This window comes from Elaeis guineensis, chromosome 7 (genome assembly GCF_000442705.2).
Source record: "Elaeis guineensis isolate ETL-2024a chromosome 7, EG11, whole genome shotgun sequence".
NCBI classification, from domain to species: Eukaryota; Viridiplantae; Streptophyta; class Magnoliopsida; order Arecales; family Arecaceae; genus Elaeis; species Elaeis guineensis.
Window position 1 is genome coordinate 26,144,566 of NC_025999.2, and position 22,018 is coordinate 26,166,583.

The following is a 22,018-nucleotide window of genomic DNA, read 5'->3' on the forward strand; positions in this document are numbered from 1 at the left end:
AATCTAGACCCAATCCAGATTTAAACTTTTCGGGTTGAGATCGAGATTATATATGGATGTAACTTGATCCGAATGACCATTTGGATCGAAAATTATAACTATGGATCCGATCTTATCTGATTTTTTATTAGATTGGATCTGAGTCTAGTATTAGGATCTGATCAAAAAATTAAATCAGATTAAGATCATTCATGATCTGATCTAACTCAATCCATTTACGCTCCTGTCAGTACGTACATCATACATGACACGTGTTAGTTAATAGCCATCCATCCTCTAATAGCTGTGCATCAGAAGATGAATTGAACGGCCATCCAGAAAATATACGGCAATTTGCGATGTGCGGGCCAGAGAACATCCTGGTTGCTATCACTGCACTCGTACACTCCTCTCCCGCCAGCGTTACTCCCGTGGGTCATGGCCTCCAGAAGACTTGCCAAATCCCTCCCTTCTCCTTCCACCGTGTCTTCATTGAGAAGAAATCATCCCCCCGACACTAACCCTTACCCTAAGCCTGGCCATGGCGTCCTCCCCACGCCCTCCTCCCCCCCGGCTCCTCTCCTTCCTCTCTCCCTCTCCCCCGCGCCCCCCTCCCACCTCACCCGCTTCCTCCGCTCCAACCTCAAGCCGTCCTTCACCCCTGCCGACCTCCTCCACCTCCTCCGCCGCCGCCTCCGACACCACCCTGGCCTCGCCCCCTACGACCTCGACGTCTTCCTTTGGGCTGCCGGCGTCGACTCCTTCCGCCACGACCACTCGACCTACGAGTGGATGGTCCGCACCCTTGCTGCCACCGGCCGCCTCGACGGCCTCCACCGCCTCCTCCGCCTCCTCCTCTCCCACCCCTGCCCCTGCGCCGACGGCATCTTCGCCTGTTCCCGCCTCGAGTCCATCTTCCGCTTCGCACTCCACGCCTTCTGCCGCGCCGGCCGCCTCGCCGACGCCGCCACCGCCCTTGACGACGCTCGCCGCTCCCTCGACGGCCGCCCCGCCGCCGCCCTCTACAACATCCTTCTCCACGGCTTCGCCCGGTGGGGCGAACACCAGAAAGCCCTCGACTTGTTCGACAAAATGCTCAAGGATCGAGTAAGACCGGATGCTTTCACCTTCAACATCCTGATCAGCAGCTCATTTCGAAACGCCGACTTCGACGCGGCTTTGGATTGGTTTCGAGAGATGAGGGCGAGGGGCTGCGAGCCCAATGTGGTCACCTTCAACACTCTGATCAAAGGATTCTTTAGAGAGAAAAAAATAAAAGAAGGAATTGGAGTTGCCCGTGAGATGCTTGATCTCGGTTGCCAGTTCTCGGTTCCGACGTGTGAGATTCTAATGAATGGGCTCTGCAAAGAGCGTGGTAGAGTCGAGGAAGCGAGTGATCTCTTGATGGAATTCTTGCAGAAAGGAGCCATTCCCGAGGGGTTCGATTGCTTGGTCTTGGTGGAGGCTCTGTGTAAAGAAGGAAGAGTGGAAAGGGCACTGGAAATGGTGAATTCTTTGTGGGAAAAGGCGAAGCTTGTGAGTGTGGTGACGTGCACTACCTTGATAGAATGGTTGAGGAACTTGGGGAAGATAAATGCAGCTTATGAGTTGATGGAGAAGATGTTACAGAAGGAAATGCTTCCAGATACCATTACTTTGAACTGTCTTTTGGAAGCTCTATGTGATGCTGGAAGAACAGTGGATGCAAACCGGCTGAAAGTTTTAGCTTCGAAGAAGGGATTCAGGCCTGATGGAGTGACATTGGGGGTGCTGGTAAAGGGATTCTCAAGGGAAGGGAGGACAAGAGAGGGAGAAGGAGTGGTGGATGAGATGCTGGACAGAGGGTTTATACGAAACATTGCTAGTTATGACAGGTTAATGGAGGAGTTGCAAAATGGAAATAAGTCTCAGACTTTGCGATGAAATTTTTTAAGCACAGCTGGTGACCTGATGAAATACTATCCTTCATCCACCGTCCACATTTGGTGGCAGATTGCTAGTCTTTGCTATTTCTGGATCAGGTGATGATGGATTCTTCCCTAGAATGAGAGAGAATTACATTAGGATGGAACTTGGTTGTTTCAGAGATTTGAGTATTGTGCTGTATAAAAAGGAGTGGATGCTTGGAAGACAAAGAAGATATATTGCTGACAAGCCTTGAAATCATCCATGCGGAGTGGAAGATTTGAGGAGCGTGGATTAAAATAAACCTGGTCATGATATGGTAGGCAGAATTACAGAATGGCAGTAGGCTCTTGTAAAGGAAGAAGACTGTCATATAAGGTTTTGGCTGAGCTTAAAACTTTAGTACGTTGGATATTGCCACCCTCTTTATTTCTTGTCCAATGTAGAGGATAACTCAGTGGTTTTGGAGTTCCATAATGCTAGCTAGCAGTGAGGCTATTGTCATTGTTTCCATGTGCTTAAAAAAGTTGGCTTGTCAAAGGTGGAAAAATCAAAATGAGAGAAAAACTGGAGAAAATATCAAGATTTTATTTAGTAGAAAGAATCTTCAAATTAATGTGTGTTATAGCCCAAAACAAAAAAAAAAAAAAAAAAAACAAAACAAACAGGGGATCAAAAACCGGGAAGAAGACTCCCGGTAGGAGTCTTCTTCTCCGGCGAAACTCAGGCAAAATCGGACTCCTAGGACCCCTCGGAGTCCTAGGATTCCCTATAAGAAGACCCCCTCTCCCTTGAGACCGGACATCGGCCTCTTCCCTCTCTCTTTCTCTCCATTTTTCTCGATCGAAGGCCGCGGACACTGTTTGATTTCTCGTCGTGATTGCCGTCGACGAGGTCTCCGGAGGCTGAGGTGAGTCTCCTTCTTCTTTCCCTCCTTCCTCTCCTTCCTCCCATGCTCCTGTGCGCGGCTGCCGGCGACGAGAGTCGCCGATTTTCGATCGGGAAAGAGATCCTGTTTTTGAGTTTTTTTTCTTTGAATTTTCCGGCGCCGGCGATCGGAATTGATCGCCGGCCACGCTCCTCCGTGACTGGGGGAGTGGCCTCCGTCGGCCGCCGGCCTCCGCCGCGGCAGCCGTGGCCTGAACGGCCCGGCAAAACATGGGCCACATCGGTCCCCTGTTCCGGCACGGGAAGAACCAAGAAAAAAGAAGAAAAGAAGAAAAAGAAGAAAAAGAAAAAGAAGAAAAAGAAAAGAGAAAGAAGGAAAAAGAGAAAAAGAGAAGGAAAGAAAAAAAAAAAGAAGAAAAAGAAGAAAAAAAGAAAAGAAGAAAAAGAAAAGAAAAGAAAAGAAAAGAAAAAAAATAATAATAATAATAATAATAAATATATATATATATATATATATAAGTAAGTAAATAAATAAATAAACAAATAAAAAAAAATGAAATTGATGAGAGAGAGAGTTTCTCTCTCTTCTTTCAGTCTGAACCCTGACTTTCTCTCTCTGGAATTGGACTTTCTCTCTCTACTTTCTTTCTCTAGAATTTTCTCTCTCTAGGATATTTCTCTCTCTTGATGGATTCCTCTCTCTCTAAAGTTATTCCTCTAGGATTAGCGTAGTGGGAGGTCTCATCTGATGATTTTGATCGAGTTTAGGGAAGAGTCTGATTTTAAGTGAGGTTTTGATTTGGGATCTGTTTAGATTGAATTTTGAATTAAAATTAATGTAAAAATATTATTTTGGATAATAGGCATGGAAGAATCTCCTAGAAGTTAGTCGATCTGTTCAATCAGTGCTTCGTGAAAGGTAAGTAATAAATCATCTTCTCGAGATATTCCATATTTATTCTGAAAATAAATAATTATTCTCTGAAATTATGCATGATTTATGAAATTATGTTTTGAAAGAAAAGTGCGTTTGAAATATTATGGTACGTCGATTTATGTACATGTTTCGTGAAAAATTATGATATATTATGATACTAAGTATTTTGATACGGATCAGATTTATGCTCTCAGCCTAACTATGTTTCAGTGGGCCCCGCCAATGGGGATTATACGTTGGTACTCAGTGGACCCTGCCAGTGGGGGTTGTGCGCTGGTGTTTGTGGACCCTGCCAGTGGGGGTTGTGCGCTGGTATTCTGTGGACCCCGCTAATGAGGGTTAAATGTTGGTCATAGTCAAGGCTGTTGAATTACGAGTGTTTTGAATCGAATCGGATTTATGATTATATTATATGTGAATATTTGAAAATATTTGGTTTGTATTAAATCAGCATGAAATATACTCTTATGTTTATTGCAGTATTATTCTTGAAAATTATATAATATCTGAAATATCTGGTAGAGATACTTGTTACTTACTGGGCTGTCTAGCTCATTACCTTTCTTTCTATTTTTCAGATTCAGATAATTAATTTCGAGCATGGGACGAAATATTGGGACAGAGCTTTTAGAAGCGAGATTAGCATTGTCAACTTCATTGAACTTAGATCTATTATTTTTATTTTTTTTTAGCAAAAAAAATTTTATTGGATGTCAGACATTTGATTTAATTACTTGAATTACAGTTGAATAATAATTATTTGAATTTATTCCGCTGTGATGCATTGATATCGTGATGAGATACCTTGCATACTTATGGAGAGAGTTCTTCATAAATATGCGGCGGTTGCCGCGACCCTCGATTCACAATCTCGAATCGGGGGCGTGACAATGTGTAAGGCAGCAAGAAGAGCGCAACATAAGAAAACTACTTTGGTTGTCCCAATTCTTTTGTATGAGAAGATCCTCTAACTTGGAATTGTGAATAATGGATATTTTTATGTGTCAAACCAACTTATCGCACTATTTTGTGTTTTGATATCTCAACAAACATAATGCAATTTAGTTTTGGCTGCAATCTCGAGGGCCCCTCGTTTGTTAGGTTGCATGACTTCCATCCTGCAAATGCTGTCTCATTTCACCAATTTATTTGATGCCATTTGGTTAAATATTGAAACAATTATAATTATAATGAAGATATGTCAAAGAAGGGAAAAAGATGGGGCACTTTTCCCTCTTGTCTTCATCGTATTGTATCATTCAATTGCGTGCATCAAATAGCCAAGCTGATTGTGACATTGCACCCGGAGGCTTTCTTTTTACAAAAGTCATGCCATACTACTGGTCCCGTTTTTCATTATATGGATGTCCTATAGAATAAGCATCAGACAGAAGTTAACAAACTAATTATTCAGACTTCATTCTACATGCTACAAAATCCTGGTCTCTGTAATATCCTGATCATTAAAATTTCTCAAAAAGAATGTGATGACAACCCAAACAGAGTTCCTAATACGGGTACTTTATCAATGATTCTGTTCTGTAATGAATTGAATTCGAGAATGTGACTATTCCTCATGTCTGTTATGAATACAAATTTTCCTTCAATAACTTATTTGAATCTGTTCCTGCAATCAGTTTCCTTGTTGCCAGCGCCATCCATCCCTCTTCACTCGCAGGACCGCTGATGTGATCTACCCATGGAGAACGTTGAATCTACGTTGAATCTCTAGCAAGATTTTGAGCCTGCAGAAGCCAAGAATGATTACAGTCCAGTGAGATGAAAATACAGTGGTTGCTCGAGCAGTAATGCTAGAATTGTAGATGACTAGATTGTGGTCCCACTACAATGGAAAATATCCATCATCATACAACTGAAAACTATAATGACATCTTCCGACAGGTGGTTGTATCAAGCATCAACTAATCTATCCTTACAAAACAAGTGGAAAAGATTGGCCTAAAGCTGGGACCATAAATGCCCCATTCAGAATATATGACCGATGGCTTTCATTAGGCTGCAGACCGCATTTGTAACTTCAACTATTTCTTACAGGAGATGCATGCATAATTGAATTGATGAAAATGATAGGTTCTGAAGGTTTGGTGAGTTGCCGCTTTCCATCATAATCTTCTGTTTGAATTCTAGTAAAACTGACCAAACTCATGCCCGCCTCACAACTTCACAAGATGGATTTCTCAAAGTGAAAGCAAAGTAAGAAACAAAGAAATATATGGGAACAAGAAATGATGATGACCTAATTGATTAGGTCACCATTCAAACCTGAAGATGGTTTCTTGTCATCTAGTGCAGTAGCTATATATGAAAAATATCAAGGCAAAGTGTGGAAAGAAAGGGAATCACTCAAATACCTTAATCTCAAACTCAGCTTTGACAAAAGAGATTGAATCACTCAGCAGTAACAAATAATATCTTATCACTGATTTTTTTTGGTGTGAAGTCAATCTGGAGTACTACAATATCTACCATCTTAGATGAACATTGCTATGACTACGAGAAGAATTCCGAACCCATACGCCACCTGCAAGGAAAAACAAAGATAAGTCTCCAACTGAACTAACGTCCTTTTCTATTTTTTTCTCAATATAAAGCGTGTCAACAAATGTAGCAGGAAATGCACATATTTTTACTACATAAAATCCCTTCACGCAATTTCCATATCCTGATTTAGCTTCCTTTGGCGTGGCACATGAAAGGAAGGTCACAATCAAAACAAATTTTCTTGATGAATATCTTGTGAAAAAAAGAAAGAAAATGCGGATCTTTTCTGCTACATGCATGCTAAATGTTTGTTGGATCACTACCTCGTCATGGATCGTATTTTGTCAGCATGGAAGGTCCAAATTCTCTCACCCTGAATTTGGCAATGGAGCTTTGAGCTCATCAGCAAATAGTCTCCATTGCCCTTGCTACAAAAGAATGGAGGACTGGTTGCCACCAATTGTTTTAACTATGCAAGTATGTCGCTAACCAAATTGAATAACATTTTCTTTTTCTTTTTTTTTTTTTCTTTGAACACAATGCAATAAAACAAAGCAAGCACAGACAAGAGCTTCTGCCAATAATATTGCTTAAACTAGGGGAGAAATATATGCCATGCATTGCTAGTACCTCGTTGCTTACCATCGGCTTGGAAGATGATGATAATGACATTGAAGATAAAAGGTATCGCTGCAAACCAATATTATAAACAGGAGTACCATCAGGATAGAAAAGCCCATAGTTCCTCTCAGACGTAGGACCTGGCTTCTGGTCCTCATTAAATAAAGCAAAGACATAGACGTCAATGGGCACCGAAGGCTTCAGTGGCGTGCTTTGATTCATTGCAATCCTCTTCAATAGGTTACCATTATATGTCGCAGCATTCTCTATGCTTGCTCCTGGCTCATCAGAATCTCCTTTTGATGGCCACCCAGTCTCAGATATTCTGACATCAATATCTGTGTGCCCCATTGCTTTCATCGCAGAATAGACCGAGTCAATCTGTGCATAGAGCATGTTATCATAGTGCAAGTTTGTATTTGAATCAGTGACTCCTGAATTAGGCTGGAAGAGAACATACTCCAATGAAATACCATTTGGGTTTGCTTTGTAGGCAAAGAAAGGATATGCATTTATGAGGAAGGGAGACTTGATCTGAGAATGGAAGTTTAGGAGCGGTTGAATGTACTGAACAAGATCCTCACGAAATGAACCAGCGGAAGGAGGGTAGGAATTTCCTAGTATAGCTGTTGAATGTGCGGTGGAAACAATAACTTGCTTGTCCAATCCAAGGGTCACAAGGGCTTCATATACTGACTGCATTGCTGGGAGGAGGTTTGACATTGATGCAGTATCATTGCTAGAGAAAACCTCATTTCCGACAGTGATACAGGTGATTTTAGTTTGTGGGAGGTAAGGCTGGACGTTCTGCTTTATCCAGGCCTGGGCCTTCGTAGAGTCTGTCATGTTCAATATATTCCCATTGTCAATTGCAATTATAAACTCAATGTTTGAATTGGCGAAAGCACTCAAAACCCTGGGGTCAGCATCATAAAGCTTCACCCTGGAGATACTGATAGATTGGAGGAGGCCAGCGACTTGCGTGGGAGAGGGTAGATTGTTGGCAACTTGCCCATAGTTGATTCCAACCTTGTGGCAAAGGGTTTGGAGAACTTGCCCTGTAAAATTATATCCCCTTTAGCTGAACTCAATGTGAAATTAAGAGAAATTAACCATTTCCTAGGATTAAATTGCAGAAAAGTAGCATTGCATATCTGTACTCGGTCATAGTTACTGGTGTATGTCCTTGTATGGGAGTAAACTGGAACGCTGTCCTTCATATTTAGCTTGTTTTCAGAGGATGTACTGGAAAGAAGCAGGTAAAGAACTCTTTCTCTAGTTAGGTTTGAGATCTTGGAAGAAGTTTCTTTTTCTTTTTGCTTTTTTGATGCTAAAGAACAGAAATGTCTATGTACCAAAAAAAAGAACAGAAATGTCTGGCACCAACTGAAAATGTTGACTTAGAGCTCTCTAAAAGTAAAAGATATTATATTTTTATAAGTACATGGAATCCAGGTTGTCCACTAATCACTTGCCATCTTCAATTAAGCTATGGTAAACGTCAAACAGTCGGAGCACCAAGTTGTCTTGTCCTAAATAAAGGACTCGAAGTCAAGTTCCAAGAGTTCTCTATTCAAGGAAGAACTCTAACCCTGGACACCAATAATTTCTTACTGCTGTAGAAGTATGTATTTGAAGGATAGCATTCAGAATCACAAGGATTTTTCAGTAGGAAACTCTAAAGTGGGTAACAAGGCCATGCAACTTAATCACATAAAAAAAAAGGAAAAAAAGAAAAAAAAAATCAAACAAACTTGATGAACATTATGATAAGATAGGGAAAACTCAACGTTTGCTTTTGCTCTGGAAAATGTTAACTACTCACAATCATTTGATTCTTTACAGTTCCAAGAGATAATGAAATGAAAAATTATCAAAAGCAAGTAATAGATCTTATCATGGATTTGATGCACAGTTCAGGAGAACGAAAAGAGTCCTAATTAAGCACTCCACAATGACAAGAAGAGAATCATATTTATTAAATTAAAAGACAGATATTCTATATGCTTTAACTTGTTTTAAATCAGAAAACGTGTTCGACCAAATCCAATCAAATATTAAAAAAAAATCCTGATGCAATAAAAAAGAAGGCAAAAAAGGACGTTTTCTGACCAAATCCAATCAAATATTAAAAAAAAAAAATCCTGATACAATAAAAAAGAAGGCAAAAAAGGAGAGATTCCTCCATCGACCAAATTTATATTCTTTACTTTTTGAGACAAAATCAAACAAAAGGAAAGTAGGTGCGAATCCATCTACGAAACTCAAAAGAATAGCAGATAGTGTATATGATGTAAAAGTTGGAAGGACCTTTCAACCCATTCTTATAGAGAAATAAAATAAGGTAAATTTACATTCACTGGTAGAAAGACCCAAGTAGAAGATTTAAAGTCCAAGAGAATTTTCTTTTAGTTTTTATTCCAAAGGGAAGACAGAGACGATGGCACCGGAATTCCAAACAGAAGTCCTGAATCCATGAATTGCAAACACGATTCAGATAAAAACAGAGGATTTAATTGGTCCAGATTCCAGAAGATCTATCCACAGAGCTCGGATATCCGCTCCCAATATTCTCTCTGTCTCAGCTTACGCTAAAAATAAACAAGAACATTTTTTTTTTTTTTTTTTTTAAAGAAACGAATTCCAGCAAAATCAGTTAAACAGCTAAAAAAAGAAAGCAATGAATATATCACTTCAAATTGCTTCAGAATTCGAAAAAACGATAAATACGAAGACTAATAAAGGAAATGCAATAATCACAGACGCCACCTCTTATCTTCCAAGAAAATTACATTAACCAAAAAACAACCAAAGAATTCAAGCAAGATTCTCTAATTCTTCAGCAGATCTAAACCGAGAAGAAGCAATGTTAAGGTGAAGGATCTTCGCACCTGAGAGCAGTAGCAAGCAAAGCGCCACGAAGCGGAAGCGAGCGGGCAACTCCATTATTCTACTCTCCTCTTCCTCTCTCTCGCCTCCGCCTCTGCTTCGCGGTTGCAAGATATAACGCCCTCTCCGCTCCTATATATAAATATCGTCCTCCTCCCCTTTCCGATCTCCCTTTCTTTTATTTTATATGTTAACCCTTCTCCTTTAGGTTTTATTACGGTGCTTCTTATAATATTTTATTATAAAAAATATTTATAATATTAAATATTATTATTTTTTATATTTTATTTTTAAAAAATAATATTTTATATATTAATCTTTCTATTTTGAATTTTGCCAACCCAATATTCCATGGACACCCACCTCCCCCCTTCTTTTTCTCCTTCTTCTCCCCCTCCCCCCTCCCCCCTCCCCCCTCCTTTCCCTCTTTTTTTTCTCCTTCTTCTCTGATAATATACGAAAAAAATAAAATAAAATAAAAATAATTTAATTATAATATAAAATTATTTTATTTTTAAAATATTTATCACGTACCGTAGCACAATTTTTTTTTTACTGCAAGCGTCCTCAAAATATCCCCACCTACGGAAAGGGCAAAATCGGTATTTTAGCTTCAATCCACATCGCGCATCTCACCAAAAACCGGGTTTACACTCATCCTAATACGCAGTTAGGGATGCATATAAATACCCTCGGACTTTCCGTATTTTTACCTTAAACCCGTATTTATCTTTCCCCAAGGATGGCAAGATGATCAGGGGTGGTTTCGTCATTTAGGAGGGGAGGCTGCAAAGGAACGGGAAAGTTAGACGTCGAACGGGAAAGTGAGACGTCAAACGGGAAATCTTTTTTGTTTTTTCCGGTAAAAGTCAGGCAGGAAAGTTAGTGTCCACGTACGTGCTTATCCAGCACCAAACGAGGACGCCACGTGGCGTGATAGGGAAGGTGGGTCCAAGTCGGAGGGAAACGGTAATTCTGTAAACGCATGCGAGCAAAATCGCCATCGAGCGCACGTGTGTTTTCCTTGGTGCCACGCCAGCTTTGGCTTCACAAGGCTGACTTTGGGTTCCTTTCGGGATTATTTTAGCAGAGGAATTAGATCTTACATCACGCGTGTCTATGACCGTGTGTACCGTAGATCACTTATTTTGTCTCATTCCTACATGAGCAATATGCATCATTAATTTGTTTGGAATTACCGTCCAGCTTATCGGGTCTCGATTTGTTTCTACGATCCACCATTGATATGGTGCACAGAAAATAAATTATAATTTTTTTCAAAAAATAAATTATATTTAACATCATGTATACCATATCAATCACCTTAGTTTGTGTTATTCACCGTTTCTCTGTCTTGGTGCCGTCTGCTTATCCTGTCCTCTTGTAGGTGTCGGCTGGGCGTAAAAATTCCGGTGAAAGGGCAAGGTCGGCTGGGCGGCTGGCGAAACAATTTCAAACTCGGTTACGTGTTCATAAACGCATAGACGCCTTGGTGGACTCTTTTGACAGCTGATCCACTTTGATGTGTTTTAATGCATGTTTTATATAAACCAGAGTAAATTCAGGTTGAATCATGTCATTTTAATAAAATAATTGTAGTGCTTTTCTACTTGTAAGATGCTACGATTGGGACATGCGCATCAAAAAGTCTTTTTTCCTGTTCTTTTTTTTTGGATATAATAAGTGCAAAACGTCTTGCTCTAACCCACTTGGTAGCTCCACGCGGTTGGACAACTCTTCCCGCTGATTTTGAATTCACCCCTGCTTTAGTTAAACCTCTTCACATTTGAGCATAAGAGCATTTGGAGATAGTGCAAATAGGGTTGGACATAGACAGGGCTAGGTTGAGCCATGCCTTAATCTGAACTTGGCCGAACATTTTTTTCAAGCTTTGGACCAGGGTTACATTCAAAAATTTTTACATAATCTAGGCCCCAACTCGATCTAACCCCAAGCCCGAGCTCAAGCCCAAGACTGACCCAAATCCAATTGGATCAGCCCACATTATCCATTTAAGTCAAAAATAAATCCGGCTCTGTTGCCCAGTTAGACAATCCAAAAAAAGGGGTGAATTAGGTTATAATTTTTTTTAAAATTTAAATAATAATGTACAGAGCAGAAGTGAATATATGCTGAATGTGCAGTGAGCAAATGAATTGAAACCAAATACAGAAGAGAAAAGAGATCACGCACACAAACACACTGAATTTATAGTGGTTTAGTGCACCTCAAGCACCTACATGCACTCCCTAAGCGATGTCTTGAAAATTTTCATTATAATCACTTGATTACAATATGTTTGTTTTCATCGGACTCACAAACAAATCTAATTAGTTTTAATCCAAATCAATCAATCAAAATTTTTACAAACCTTATTCCAAAGCTCCCCCAAACTAATCCTAGTTTGGTACAAATTCAGTCCTCGGCTGAAACTTACAGTAAATAGAAAGAAAAAATTCAGTACAATAATAAAAATCCTATTGTAGATCGAATTGTTGCCGTTGAATCTCTCTTTTGAGGATACTTTGAATGCTGACAGTAAATGCTCTTTCTCCTCTTTGAATGTACTTAGAAAAGTCAAGAGAATATTGATTGAAAATTGATGAACTCTCTTGAAATCTATTGAATGCTCAAAGTACTCTTTTTCTTATGAATAGTATTCTTCCTCTTGTTCTTTGCATTTTCTTTTATCTCTTAATTATTCCCTGATTAATTTGAAGTTGATTCTAGCCATTTTAGAACATTGGAGATAGAAAATAGCTGTTAGAATCTTTTTCTAGATGAAAAATGACTTCTGCAGAACTAGTCGTTATGCCTATCAAACAGTGTCAAGTCAGCTTAAATTGATCTCGAGTTGGCTCGAACGATATTTTTCAAAATTTCAACATTTTGTCCCACTGAGAGAGCTGGCTCGGTGTTGCTTCGAGCTGGCTCGAACTGTAGAAATTAGAATTTCGCCTTTCTATCGACTATGAGAGCCAGCTCGGATCTTGTTTCGAGCTGGCTTGACCTGCAGAATTCAGAAATCATCTCTCTGTTACTCTAAGAGAGCAGGCTCGGATCCATCTCGAGCCAAAATAGCAGGTGCATACTATGCCAGAGTCAACTCGATTTTTAGGTGGGTCGGCTCGAATTCCTTAAGATGGTTTTTTTTGTGCCAATGCTCTTCAAAATTAGTTTCTTTTGACTCAATTAATCTTCAATTGTATTCGGAGTCTTTCAACGGTCTTTTTCTTCTACAAAAATATTCTTTGACATTCTTGAAAAATATTAGTACTGAATTATGCTCTAATATTTTATGATTATCAAAATCACTCTAGGGACAACAATCTTCTCCTTTTTTTATGATGACAAAACATCGAGCATATAGTATATGTATATATACAAAAATTTTTCAATATAAAGAGATATAAGTATAAATGTAACAAGATTTTACATTTCAATATACACTATATGTATAAATAATTTAAGCTATATGAAAAAGTTGTATCTTTACAAAATTTAGATATATGAACTTCTCATTAGCTATTAAAAATTAAACTCCCCCTCAATAAATACATCTTATGAAGTGATCTTCATGCCAACTTTTTAATATTCACAGTTCATTTCTAATGTTCATTGCTCATTGTTTAGCTCAAAAATTCTAAAGTTAATACATTCAATGTTCAAGTAGTTGATACATTTGATGTTCAATCAGTTCAATACTCAATTAGTCCTTCTCTCCCTTTTTGTCAACATCAAAAAGAAGCATTCACAAGAAGATATAATAGTACACAAAAAAATAAAGTGAAGTAAATATTCATTAACTATTAACCTTACTACATGTTTGTATTATTTACAAAAAGAAGCCATCCAAATAATACAACATTCATTTCAAAAAGGTGCCAACCCAAAACATAAAACATAGTCTAAAGCAAAACAAGATAAAAACTAAATCTAAAGATAACTAATCTTCATCAGAGAAAAATTCTATGATAGGTTCAATGGATGAGGAGGAAGGAGCTGGTTTCTCGCTCCACATTCTTGCAAAAGGCCCAGGGCAAATGGGTGAAAAATCAGCGCTAGATCTAACTGTGGCACTGAAGGGGGTCTAGTAGAGGATGTGTGAGGCTGGCTCGGAGAAGGTCTGGGCTGAGTAGGAAGGGATATCCGAGACCACAGCTGACCCATCTGTGCCTCAACTCTCTGAAGAGCTATGATAATGATCTCTATGCTACCATACTAAGAAATGACAATCTCTTTAGTCCTTCTAGCAACCTTGATGATATCCGTAGTCAACCGATCAACGTCTGTAGTTGTCCCATACTATCTTTTCTCCAAAATATCTATTGTCTGAGATAAGTTGCTGATCTGCTGACTGAGTGAATCAAGTTGTCCCTCAAAAGATATTTTTTGCTTCTCAAGACTCTGATGTATATACTGTCTAAGATTTGAAACTTCAGTCCTGTGGTTCTCGACTCTTTTCAAACTTTCAAGTCGCAGAGTAATTCTAAGCAAGTTACCATGAAGAAGCTACTGAAACTGTGATTGAGTGTGCTCTTGAAGTGTATCGTGGCTCTGCAAGATTTGAGACTTGAAATAAGCAAACATCCTGCTCATCCGATCCATAATCTGATCTACAATCTCCTCTGCAGAAAAATTATGGGTCATGGCTGGTGTGTGAGGAGAAACAGATGATCCAGGATGATGCTCTCCAGCCACTGAAGTAGGTGTCGATGCTGGTGCAGGGGATGACAGTCCAGCAGCATGTGTAGGGGAGGATGGTTCAACAGAGTTCGAGGGAGAAGAGGAGGAAGATCTAGAAATATGGGGCTGCACTCCATTCTCTCTGACTCATACATCACCTTCTTTTCGAAACTTCATGCGATGAAGAGAATGGATGGTGTAGTGGTCTGTGTGCTTGAGTGACCTAAAGTCCTTTCCATCCAAATCAATGCCAGCTTCTCTGAAGATCAGAGTAAACACCGTGCCATAGGATAAGCAAACTTGGCTATTTGATTTTCCAGCTGCAGTCTTTATCTGCTCAATCATCATGAAGAAAAGATTCATTGCAGTTTCCTCAACTAGATGGACCATTACACCAAGAACCTTAGATGATATCCAATCGAATCTCCTTATCCTCGGAAAGAAAATCCTATAGATCATGCTATGTAGTAGCTTCAACTCTGCAGGCAGAAGGTTGGCATTGTGAATGTCAAAATTCTCTCCAATATTTCTATCAAGAAGCCTTCTCATACCATCAAAATCATTCTGTAACTCAGCAACTCAGAGTACAGAGGAAGGCATTTCCAGGAGATGCCCTAGTCTTCTTTGGTCTAAAATGATTTCAGTTCCTTTCACCACTGATCAAATAGACTTGGTATCCAACTTCAAATTCTTAAAAAACTTCTTTACCTGATGGGGATAAGTAGGTACCTTAAGTGAGCATAACTTCTCCCAATCTTGCTGTTGAAACCACGTCCCAATCCAAAAATTTTGTTCATCCAAAAATTGGAAACAAACCTTTCTTTCCATAGTGACTACTCTTGACACCATGGACACTTGATTCGGAGCAAAAATTAAAGTGGAGGGTGCTAAGCGTGCTGAACCTCGATGCTGCCTCTTCTTGAAACGGGCTTCACACTATTCCTCAGCTCGATGCTTCTTTGCCTCGGTAGTGCAGGTCTTGGGCACCATGGCTCGGAAATCCCACAGATTAGGTGTGTAGGAGGAGGAGGGATGGGATTTTGGAGGGTTTAGGACTCGAGCCGGGAGAGGGTCGGAGTGGGGTAAGCTCGAAAGTGATGAATAGGATTTTAAGAAAGATCGGGTGTTTTAAAAAATTAGACCCCGACCATCGAGCTAGCTCGAAGCCTTGTTCGGATCAGCTCGATAGTCAAGTCAACTCGACAGCCTAGTCGAGCCGGCTCAATCCATAATTTCAAAAAATTCATAAAAATTTGAAATTAATTTAAAAAATTTTAGAAAAACTTGGATCAAGCCAACCAACACAAGAGCAAAAAGATATTGAAGAAAATTTTCATTGAAAGGGATCATAAATTTCTAACTCACCTCTAATCATATTAAATCTATCTTCATTCAATGATTTTGTGAAAATATCAGCTAATTGATTTTCTATTGAGACAAATTCAAGTACAATGTTACTATTTTGAACATAATTTTTAATAAAGTGATGTCTAATTTTAATATATTTTATTCTAAAATATTGAATGAGATTTTTTGTTAAATTGATAGTATTAGTGTTGTCACATTTTAAAAAAAAAATTATTTTGATCAATGCCACAATCCTTAAGTTGTTGCTTAATCCAAAAAAATTGAGCACAATAACTTTCGACTGTAACATACTTGACCTCGGTCGTGGACAATGCTACCAAATTTTATTTTTTACTAAATTATGAGATTAAGTTTAACCCAAAGAATTGACATGTGTTAGTAGTACTTTTTCTATCAATTCTACATGCCCCATAATCAGCATCAGAATAACCAATTAAATCTATTGAGATTTACTTAGAGTACCATAAACCTAAGTTTTGTATTTTCATCAAATATCTTAAAATTCTTTTAACAGCAAGCATATGAGATTCTTTAGGATTAGACTAAAATCTAGTACATATGCAAACATTAAAGAGTATATCAAGTCTACTAGCAGTTAAATATAGTAAAGAGCCAATCATATCTCTATAAAATTTTTGATCTATGCTCTTAGCATTTTTATCTTTATCCAATTTGCATGATGGGCTCATAAGCATGCCAATTGCCTTTGCATTTACCATCCCAAACTTTTTTAGTATCTCTAGAATGTATTTGGTTTGGGATATGAAAATTTTTTCTTTATTTGTTTGATTTGAAGCCCAAAAAAGAATGTTAGCTGCCCCATCATACTCATTTCAAATTCATCCTGCATCAATATGGCAAATTCTTGATAAAAATTTTTATTAGTAGATCCAAAAATAATATCATCTACATGAATTTGAACAACTAGTAGATCTAATTTTTTTCTTTTTAAAAATAATGTAGTATCTATACTATCTCTAGAAAAATTATTATTGAGCAGAACTTTACTTAACCTATCATACCATGCTCTTGGTGCTTGTTTTAAACCATGCAATGCATTATTAAGTTTGAAAAAATGATTTGGATAAGCATAATTTTCAAAATCTGGTGGTTTCTCTATAAAAATTTTTTAGTAATAAAATCATTTAGGAAACTACTTTTTATATCCATTTGATATAGTTTAAAATTCATATAACAAGCAAAAGCAAGTAATAATCGAATGACTTCTAATCTAGCTACAGGTGCATATATTTCATCAAAATCTATTCTTTCTTCTTGATTATATCCCTTAGCAACTAATCTGACTTTATTTTTTATTACATTATTATTTTTATCTAGTTTATTTCTGAATACCCACTTAGTGTCAATAATTGGGTGATCAAGAGGTCTATCAACTAATATTCAAACTTTATTTTTTTCAAATTGATTTAATTCTTCTTGCATAGCAATTAACCAATTAGGATCACTTTCAGCTTCTTCAATAGTTTTAGATTTTATTTGAGAAATAAAAGTAAGATAATTATGATTTTCTCTAAAAGAAGCTATAGTTCTTACCCCTTTAGAAGGATCACCTATGATGAGATCTTTAAGGTGATGGTGTGCATACCTCCATTCTTTGGGTAAATCACCTTGCTCTTTATTGATATTTTTTTGTGAATCCTCTTTTTGCTCTTTATCTTTTTCTTCTTTCTCTTCTTGACTCAGTTTCTCCTTCAAGCTGAGTTCTTTTACTCCATTTTCAAGAATCCTTGCATCATCATCAAAAGCACATCTTCCTTTCTCGAGAAAGAGTTGTTAGATTCATCAAACACCACATGCATAGACTCTTCAACAATCAATATTTGTTTGTTGAAGACTCTATACACCTTGCCGGATGTAGAGTATCCTAAGAAGATTTCTTCATCCGACTTGGCATTAAATTTTTTTAAGTTATCTTTTTCATTATTTGAAACAAAATATGTACTTCTAAATATATAAAAATAGCTAATATTAAGTTTCCTACCATTTCAAAGCTCATAAGGAGTTTTCTTTAAATTGATCAGATTAAAACTCTATTAAGGATGTAACATACTGTGTTTATTGCTTTAGTCTAAAAATATTTAGGTAGTTTCCCTTTACATAGTATGGTATGGGCTATTTCTACTAGAGTTCTATTCTTTCTTTCAACTACACTATTTTGTTGAGGGGTTTTTGGTGCAGAAAAATTATGTTCAATACCGATTTCATTACAAAAATTTTCAAAAAATTTATTTTCAAATTTAGTACTGTGATCACTACGAATACAAAGTATAGTTGAATTCTTTTCATCCAAGACTTTTTTATAAAACTTTGAAAAGGTAGAGAAAGCTTCATCTTTGTGTGCCAAAAATAAAATTCAAGTAAAACGTGAGAAATCATCAATTATCACAAGTCCATATTTCTTTTCTCTTAGGCTTGCAGTCCTAGTAGGTTCAAATAAGTCTATGTGAATCAGTTCAAGTGGTCTAGTAGTTGAAACTTTATTTTTGGATTTGAAATTCTTCCTAATTTGTTTACCAAATTGACATGCATCACAAACATGATCATTTTCAAAATTCAATTTAGGTAATCCTTTAACTAAATCTCTTGCACTCAATTTTAATAAAGTATGCATGCTTGCATGGCCTAACCTACGATGCCATAGCCAACTCATTTCTTTGATCTTAGCATTCTTAGTAATAAGACATTAGTCACACTTTATAGCTATCTCATCAACATCAACTTAGTAGATGTTGCCACGTCTATATCCAATAAATTTGATACTATCATCAAAGGGATTAATGACTACATATGAAGATGATTTAAAAATTACTTCAAAGCTTTTGTCACACAATTGACTTATACTAAGCATATTATGTTTTAAATTATCAACTAATAATACATTATCAATAAAGGTAGAAGGAGTAATCTGAATTTTATCAATACCAATGATCTTTTCTTTGCTGTTGTCATCAAAGATGACTACTCTCCCTTCTTTCTTCTCAAAGGTGAAGAATTGCTCTTTGTCACTTATCATATGCCTTGAACAGCCGCTATCTAAGGATTACTTTTGTTTTGATTCATTAGCTGCAAGGCATTTCTGTATGAAAATCAAGTAGTTTTCTTAGGTATCTAAATTTTCTTTGATCCTTTAAGATTAGTAACTATGGTTTCTTTTGGAATTTAAATTTTTTTAATTATTTTATCATTAGTTTTTCTTGAATTACATGCAAATACCTTAAGTCCTATTCTTCCATAGCTGAAACATGTTACGTGAGAAGTACTATAAATGGATGGTGATGTAGAAAAGAAGTTCTTAAGGAGTTTTTATTTATTGTTAGGTTTATGACCTAAACTAGCCTTATTATAAATTTTTTTTGACTATTTAATATGATTTATAATTTTTCTGAACTACATATGAATTTTTTAACTAAAGATTTTAGTTTGTCAACTTCCTTCTTTAAGATTTCATTCTCTTCCTTCAATTTATTATTGTTTTGAAGTGTTTCTTCCTTTTCTTTGATTAGTACATTCTTTGCTTTCATATTTTTATTTTTCAGACTTATCTTTCTAAATTCTTTTATGAAATCATGAAAGGTATTTTGTAGTTCATCAAAAGTAAACTCTAAAGAAAGTTCAGAAGATACCTTATCATCTAGTGCCATAAAACAGAAGTTTGCTTTATTTTGGATTTCCTCTTTAGAGCTAGACTTGTCACTGTCGCTCCATGTTGCTACCATGACCTTCTTCTTGATTCTTTTGAATGATTTCTTTAAAGTTGGATAGTCTGCCTTGAAGTGTCTAAATTTTTTACATTCATAGCACAAGGGTTGTTCCTTCTCTTTTTCTTTCTCCTTGCTCGGCTCTCTTTTGGTCAGGTTTCTTCTCTTGAATCCATGCCTTCTTCTTTCCATAATTTTTTTGAACTTTTTGATTACAAGAGCCCTGTCCTTATTGTCATCATCATCTTCAGAGGACTGATTTTCATCTTCTTCAATTATCGTAGACTTTAGGATAATAGTCTTCTTTTTTCGACTCTCATCTTCATTGTGTTGCCCCATAGCCAACTCATGAGTTATCAAAGATCCAATTAGCTCCTCAAGTGGCAGCTTGTTTAAGTTTTTTACCTCTTGAATAGCTGTCACCTTAGCTTCCCATGACTTAGGTAAAGATCTGAGAATTTTTCTCACTAAATCACTATTAGTATAAGCTTTACTTAGGCTTTTAAGCCCATTGATAATATCAGTAAACCATGTAAACATGTTAGTAATTGACTTAGTGGGATCCATTTTAAATAGTTCATATTGATGTACAAGTATATTAATCTTTGATTCTTTAACTTGATTTGCCCCTTCATGAGTTACCTCGAGCCTATCCCAATTTTTTTTTGCTAAATTGTAAGTAGAAATTCGATTAAACTGATTGGCATCAAGAGCACAATATAATACACTCATTGCCTTGGCATTTAGTTGGGCAAGCTTCTTATCTAATTCATCTCAATCCTTCTCAGGATTGGGTGAAGTAATGCCATCCACAATGATTGTAGGTGTGTACAGCCTATTGATTATGACACTCCATATATCATAATTAGGAGCTTGAATGAATATGTGCATGAGAGCTTTTCAATAGGTGTAATTCGATCCATTGAAAAGAGGTGACCTATTGATGGACTGTCCTTCAGTAAGTGAGCCTCCCAATTGAGTTGTCATAATCTTTTTTTCATGATCGTGAGATCAATAACTAATAGAGAATCAAGGCTTTGATACTAATTATTGCTCAGTGAGACAACCCAAGAGGGGACTAGGTGAATTGGGTTATAAATTTCTTTTCAAATTTAAACAATAGTGTGCAGAGTAGAAGTGAATATGTGCTGAATGTGCAGTGAGCAAATGAACTGAAACCAAATGTAGAAGAGGAAAGAGATCACACACACAAACACACCAAATTTATAGTAATTTGATGCACCTCAAGCACCTACATCCACTTCCCAAGCGATCCCTTAAAAATTTTTACTATAATCACTTGATTACAGTGTGTTTATTTTTATCGGACTCATAAATAAATCCAATTAATTATAATTCAGATGAACCAATCAAAATCTTTATAAGCTTTATCCCAAAGCTCCCCCAAACTAATCCTAGTTGGGTACAAATTCAGCCCTTCAAGTTTCAGCCCCTGTTGAAACTATTACCACAAATAGAAAGAAGAAATTTAATTCAACAATAAAATTCCTATTGTTCATCAAATTATTATCATTGAAGCTCTCTTTTGAGAATGCTTTGAATGCTGGTAGTGAATACTTTTTCTCCTCTTTGAATGCACTTAGAAAAGTCAAGAGAATATTGATTGAAAGTTGGTAAACTCTCTTGAAGTTTATGGAATACTCAAAATACTCTTTTTCTTATAAATAGTATTCTTCCTCTTGTTTCTTGCTTTTTCTTTTATCCCTTGATCATTCCCTTTAAGTTCTAATTTATTTGGACTTGATTTTAGTCATTTTAGACTGTTGGAGATGGAAAATAGTCATTAGTATTTTTTTTTGGATAAAAAATAATTTTTATAAAATTAGTCGTTGTATCTGTCAAACAGCATCGAGTCGGCTCGAATTGGCCTCGAGTTGGCTTGAATGATATTTCTCAAAATTTCAACGTTCTGTCCCATCGAGAGAGCTGGTTCAGTCTTGCCTCGAGCTGTCTCGAAATGCAAAAATTAGAATTTTACCTTTCTATCGACTGAAAGAGCCGGTTCGGATCTTATTTCGAGTTAGTGCGACCAGTAGAACTTAGAAGTCACCTCTCTATTACTTTGAGAGAGCCGGCTTGAATCCACCTCAAGCCAGCTCAGCTACGTGCCAAGCCAAAACAGCAGGTGCGTATCGTGCTAGAGTCGGCTTGATTTTTGAATGGGTTGGCTTGAATTTCTTGAGATGATTTTTCTTATGTCAATGGTCTTCAAAATCAGTTTCTCATGACTCAATTAATCTTCAATTATATTCAGAGTCTTTCAATGGCCTTTTTTTTTCTACAGAAACATTCTTTGACATCCTTGAAAAATATTAGTACTGAATTGTGTTTTAATATTTTATGATCATCAAAATTATTCCTGGGGACAACAGGCCCAAGCCCATTGAAGTTTAATATTTCATACTAATGCTTCACAAGTAAAACAGCTGATCAAACACTGGACTCTCTCATATAACACAAGTAAATAATATATGACTAGAAAATAAGATAAACTATAGGAACA

The 22,018-nt window shown here is 37.1% G+C and overlaps 2 protein-coding genes across 3 annotated transcripts; one reads left to right on the top strand and one right to left on the bottom strand.

The window, feature by feature from the left end:
- Positions 1 to 232: 232 nt before the first annotated feature.
- Positions 233 to 2,393, top strand: LOC105033047 (uncharacterized). Its single transcript, XM_010907695.4, has one exon. The coding sequence runs from the start codon at positions 418 to 420 to the stop codon at positions 1,900 to 1,902; it is 1,485 nt and encodes a 494-aa protein (XP_010905997.3). The 5' UTR covers positions 233 to 417; the 3' UTR covers positions 1,903 to 2,393.
- A 2,756-nt stretch (positions 2,394 to 5,149) lies between these two features.
- LOC105033046 (glucan endo-1,3-beta-glucosidase 14) lies at positions 5,150 to 9,881 on the bottom strand. 2 transcript variants are annotated; one of them, XM_010907694.4, is made up of 4 exons: positions 9,724 to 9,881; positions 6,854 to 7,890; positions 6,082 to 6,251; positions 5,150 to 5,454 (listed from the first exon to the last, which is right to left on the bottom strand). In XM_010907694.4, the coding sequence occupies exons 1-3, from the start codon at positions 9,776 to 9,778 to the stop codon at positions 6,201 to 6,203; spliced, it is 1,143 nt and encodes a 380-aa protein (XP_010905996.1). In that variant the 5' UTR covers positions 9,779 to 9,881; the 3' UTR covers positions 5,150 to 5,454; positions 6,082 to 6,200. The 2 variants fall into 2 exon arrangements, with proteins under 2 accessions (XP_010905996.1, XP_010905995.1); XM_010907693.4 differs by having other exon boundaries at positions 6,842 to 7,890.
- Positions 9,882 to 22,018: the final 12,137 nt, after the last annotated feature.